The sequence below is a fragment of the Empidonax traillii genome, unplaced genomic scaffold, assembly GCF_003031625.1.
Source record: "Empidonax traillii isolate 1590-97213 ecotype Southwest subspecies unplaced genomic scaffold, ASM303162v1 scaffold1197:size200652, whole genome shotgun sequence".
NCBI lineage: Eukaryota > Metazoa > Chordata > Aves > Passeriformes > Tyrannidae > Empidonax > Empidonax traillii.
Genome location: NW_020956390.1, coordinates 151,346 through 156,675, shown reverse-complemented (window position 1 = coordinate 156,675; position 5,330 = coordinate 151,346). Strand labels below are relative to the sequence as shown.

The 5,330-nt window shown below is 53.8% G+C and overlaps 1 protein-coding gene across 4 annotated transcripts in view; it reads left to right on the top strand.

Moving 5' to 3' along the window:
• The window catches only part of NF2 (neurofibromin 2), a 47,288-nt gene that overhangs the window by 36,918 nt on the left and 5,040 nt on the right, over nucleotides 1–5,330 (top strand). For 3 of the 4 annotated variants that reach the window (XM_027905713.1, XM_027905710.1, XM_027905711.1), the window contains 2 exons: nucleotides 1,225–1,384; nucleotides 3,063–3,509. In XM_027905713.1, the coding sequence (XP_027761514.1) occupies nucleotides 1,225–1,384; nucleotides 3,063–3,098 (196 nt within the window). In that variant the 3' untranslated portion in view covers nucleotides 3,099–3,509. Of the gene's footprint in view, nucleotides 1–1,224; nucleotides 1,385–3,062; nucleotides 3,510–5,330 lie in introns of those variants that run through there. The other variant, XM_027905712.1, reaches the window with a different exon arrangement.

Genomic DNA, 5,330 nt, shown 5'->3' with positions numbered 1-5,330 from the left:
TGGATGTGATTATGAGCTTTGATCTTGTGTTTTCCTGAGGGTGTGAGTGTAGCCTTCAAAATTACCAATTGAGCAGAAATCAAAGCAGATCAGATTTTAATCTCTGTAGTAATAATGTGCTTTGTTCATCGATTGGGTCACAGATCAAAGCTGCGAGGGCTCTGCCATCCCACTCCGGCCACAACTTCCCAGGGCTGGAATGAAACACCCCTGGATCCCAGAGGGTGCTTTATTTTGCCTCTGCTCTGTGCCCTCTCCTGTCTGAAATCACAGACCTCTGTGCTGGAGACAGAGATTAAAAACTTTTCCTAAAGCCAGAAGGAAAGAGATAGAAGCTGAAAATAACAGGATAATTCCTGGTTCTGTACCCAGGTTCCTAACTAGGTCATCCTGCTTCTCCTAAGCAGGGAGAGCTGGCTCTGCCAAGTGCTGAAAGCAATAGGATGCTTTTCCTGACTTCTCCGGGGCTGTTCCCTTTCCCTGGGTGCTGAGACAGACCTCACTACGAATTCTGGCACTGCCAAGGGTTCCTGTCGCTCTGCTGTCCCTCAGACCTGGCTCAGGGGGGTTCAGTCACACTTACAAGGCTCCTGGTGGGATTTTTTTCCAGTCGTCGTTTCATCGTGGAAGGCAGTTCAGGCTGAGTCCTTGGGAATGGGTTGGGTTTTTTCCCCCCCTTTCTTTCTGTTTTTTGGGAGACTTTCTCTCTCCCAGGGATGCTGTGTGTCTACCAGATACCTGATATTTTGGGGACAGCACTTGCACCCACACAGTTTACAAGCTGCATCCCTCTAAAACATGACAAGTCGGTACATCAGGGTCCTTCCTCACTGGAAGGATTGGTGGGTTTGAGTTGGGGAGCTGGTTGGGGAGAGGGTGCAGGGGAGTAAGAGCTTTCCTGAGTAACTGCTTAAACACTGTGTGGTGTCAGCCTGTGTCGTGGGGCAGCTTCACTTGGAAATTAGGAGGCTTAAAATACCACCCAGCAGCTCCAGCTTGGGTTTAATTTTGTATAATAACGCAATTTACAGTTTTATTGTTGGGTTGGCTGTCTAGGACTTCTTTAATAAGGAACAAATAATTGCTTGCAGTAGTTCACCGTGTGCTATAAACTGATATTATCAGTTCCACGGGCTGGAAACGACAAAGAAAAGGTGTTTCCGTTACAATTCTGTTATCAGGTGGTGTGGTCAGCACTGACCCGGGGCTGTTTGTGTGTGTTAGGGTGGAGTACATGGAGAAAAGCAAACACCTGCAGGAGCAGCTGAACGAGCTGAAGACAGAAATCGAGGCGCTGAAGCTCAAGGAGAGGGAGACAGCTCTGGATATATTGCACAACGAGAACGCCAGCAGAGGCAACAGCAAGCACAACACTATTAAAAAGGTATCCGAGGGCTCCAGTTTGTATCTCCCCTGATGAAACCCCTTAAAAACAACCCCCCCAGCCACCCTGCCCTGTGGGTTAGCTTTGGTATGCTTGTGGTAATAAAACTGTTGGATCTAGGTGTCCTTCCCCAGCCGTTTAGCTTCGGACAGAGAATTCCGGCTGCTGGTGGTCCCGACCCAGCCTGGTCTCTGCAGCGCTGTGGGGAGGGATGGGAAGGTCTCCAGGGCTGGAGGTCTTGCTGACCCTGTGCAGGGATGTTGTTGGAAGGTTTCTGCTCCCCCAGTGAACAGGAAAAGCCCTCTGTGCCTGTTGCAGCTCATTCCCTACGAGCTTCGAGCTTGCAGGATAATGAGGGCAAAACCACTGCTGACCCGCGGGCTCTCTGGGGGAAAAGCCAAAAGCTCGGCCTCTCTTTTAGTGTCTCTTGAGGAACCTGCAGTGCAGCTTCAGTCACTAACACAAAGCCTGTGCTGGCAGGGCTGACACCTCTGCCCCCGTGCTGGGGACCTGCCTCCCCAAATGAGGCACTTCAGCCAAAAATTTAGGCTGGGCTGGGTCTGCTGGCCCGGGGGTCACACCTGAAGGCTCCCAACAAACCCCCCTCCTTTATTCCTACATCCCATCTTTTTCCTTTGGCTCTTCCAGGTGGGCTCTGTGGTGAGGGGCTGGGGACACACCCCTGGTGGGTTTGGTGGGATGTGGTGGTCAGCCCCACTCACCTGCAAAGGCTTTTCCCCTGCAAAAGCTTTTCCTGGCTGGCTTTCTGTCCTTGGGAGGGATTGGAAAATCCATGTGGCACGGGATGCAGGCTGTGGTAACAACTCCAGGCTGTAAAAACAAATCCTTCTCCCTTTACTTACTCCCAACCAGGAGTTCTGTCTGAAAGGATTTGGAAATACCAGTTCTTGCTGACTTTCATGGCTGAGAGTTTGTGATCACTGAATTGGGGCAGGAAAATGAATCTAGCAGGGCTCACTCTCCGTTTTCCTCGTGCTGGCCCGGAGCTATTCAGGTTCCTGTCACACCAGAGCAGAGAATATAAAAATCTTCACAGCCCCTTTTGTCATTTTAGAATCCGAAGGCGTTTCTGCTCCCAGTAGGTTTGGGTAGGATTTGTCTCTGTGTTCTGAGTCCTTGGTTTAAACAGAAGCTGCTAAATTTTCACTTCTGACAGAGAGCAGTTCATAGAGAGCTGATGGTCCCATTTGTCTCCCTTAAAGAGGGTGGCTGGGCAATCATTCCCGTGGCTGTCAGGGCTGTCATGGTGCTGTCACCCTGCCTTCCTTTTGAAGCTGGAGCCTCGTCCTGTCCCCTCCCTGCCGGGGGGAGCTCAGGCCGTGCCCAGCTAATGCATCTCAGCACAGGAGCAAAGGTTCCCAAATAACAGTCTATTAGTGGAGCACATCAGAGTGGAATTACAGCCTCCCTCTGTTCCTGGCCCTGGGGGGTCAGCAGGGCTTTTGTCTTTGCCACTGTGAAGGGAAGGAAGACACGAGGCACAGGGAATGGGATGGCAGTTCAGCAACCCTTCCATAGCCCCAACCCTCACCTGGGAGCTGCTGAGCGTCTCCAGAGCTCGGGGCAGGCACAGAGTGCTCAGCTGTGCCCTGGCTCCCACCACACAGGATCACTCTTTGTTGTTGTTGTTGTTGTTCCTTTTATTTTGCTGGTTTAGCCTCAAGCCCAGGGCAGAAGACCTATCTGCATTTGAGAATTCCAAGTAGGTTATTCCAAGGTACTCTCTGTGGGGGTGATGGGGCCTGGCTGTGACACTAACCCGTGCATGAGCTTGCCTGCCCTCCCCTGCGGTGGCACCAGCATGTCCAGGCAGCCCTGCCCGGCTCTCCCTCCCTCGGGAGCATTCCCAGCCTCCCTGCCTTTCTTCTTACACCTGATCCTCCGTGCTGGGAAGCGTCTTTCCTGGCAGAAGTTGAGTTGGCAACACTGGTGGGGGGGGGGAGTGCAGGTAGAGACACTTAAATAATTCAGCATTCCTGTTTTTGCGCTGCTGCGGGGGGTTGGGAATCTGTCGGAGGTGCAGGGCAGCCTTTGAAGATTCCTTTAATGAGGTAAATCAGCACCTTCCCCCTTGTTTGCTGCAGAAAGAAATTCAGGACGTAGGGAAAAAAACCAAACAAACCCAAACCCAAACAACCAACCAAACCCCATCAGCTCTGCTGCCAAAACTGTCACAACAGGCTAAAAATGCGCAGCTCCGTCTCGGAGCGGAGCAGCACGTGGATGCTCTGCCTGTTGGAGAAGCATCCCAGGAAGATAAAGCAGAGGATTGAGGGCAAGTGATGTCTGCAGGTGGCTCTGGGGCCGGGCTGTGCCTGAGGATGATCCAGGGGGGCTGTGCTGGAGGTGTCACCACCACACCTGGGGACACATCTGTCCTCCAGCCTGGGGGCTTCTGCTCCGTTAATTCCGTGTCTTCCTCCCAGAGCCTGCTTTCCTCCAAGGGTTTGCCCTCGATCCACAGGCAGTGTCTGTGCACAGCATCCACTCCCTCCTTTGGGAGGATGAGTTTGGGGAAGCTTTTAAGCTTTTCCTCTTCCCTCCAGCGTGGTTCTGGCACACCCCGGCTTTGGACATGGGATGGAGGGACAGGACACAGGGATTGGCTTCCCACTGCCAGAGGGAAGGGTTAGATGGGAGATTGGGAAGGAATTTTTGGCTGTGAGGGTGGGGAGGCCCTGGCCCAGGTTGCCCAGAGAAGCTGTGGCTGCCCCTGGATCCCTGGAAGTGTCCAAGGCCAGGTCTGGAGTTGGTGGCACTAAGGGAAGAGGCATCGTGGGTCCTAGGATAGAGGCACTCACAATGACGGGTGGCAGAGCTGGTGGGAAGTGCTTCTGGAAATGGCAGCGCAAATTCCCAGCACCTCTGGAGCCTGGGAGCAGAGGCAGGGGGATGCTTTACCCAGAAATGATCAGCACAGGTTTGGGCTGTTCCTGGCACGACCAGCCCTTCCAGGGGCTGTAAATCCCTATTTGTGCCTGCACTGGGGGCTGCAACTGCTCCCAAGGGGCTGAAACAAGAGCTGATCCTGTGGGTCTGGACCCCCTCGGGGGAGGTGTTGGACACCTCAGGGAAGGCTGGCCAAGGATGGAACCCCCTGTCCCATCCTGTCTGGTGTGAGGAACTCCAGGGCAGGTGGATTTGGAGTGAAATCCACTTGTGGGCTCGACATGAGGCAGAGAAATGAAGCCTTGGCAGTTTGTGGGAAGACAATTCCAGCAGCTGGGAGCAGTGCAGTGCCTGGGAGGAGCCCTCCCAACGAGAGCAGCTGCACAGCGAGGCTGCAGTGTGACCTCTGGGGTTTGCTGCCTGCCTTTGAAGACGCCCGCGAAGTTTTTCATGTTTAATTACGTGGTTAACATGCTAATCCCTTTTTATGAGCTCTGTGGGCACAGCACAAGCACCTCATTGGGAAGCTGCTCTCCCTTCTCCCAGCGCTCCCCGCCGTGGGCTGGAGCTGTGGCTCCAGCTGGCTCCGATTCAGGAGGGTTTGTCACTGAGGCTGTGGCAGAGGGTGAAAAACCCACTTCTCCCTCATCTCCTCTGCTGTAGGAAAGCTCCCAGGACAGGCTGCTAGAGCACAATCAGGTCTTTGATTCCAGTTGCTTTCTTCTTGCACAGTCATGCTTATTTACTGGGATTTAAGCCCTTTGAAGTATCCAGGCAAGGAGCAAATCTCCACGCCTGTTCCCAGACAAGCGGCTTTGTCGTTGAGCCTCTGGTCCTGCCACAGCCAGGCTTGGCCTCTCCTGCCAGGCTCTCACGTGGCTCCTGCTCTGCCCAGGCACAGCAGCTCTGGGGCTGGAGCTCCCTCCTGGGGCAGCATTTTGGGGCCCGTGAGGATCGTGTGGATCCTGCTGGCTCCTGTCCTGGCTCTGATCCTGGTTGTGCTGCCCTTGGATAGGCTGATGGTCATCATGGAGAT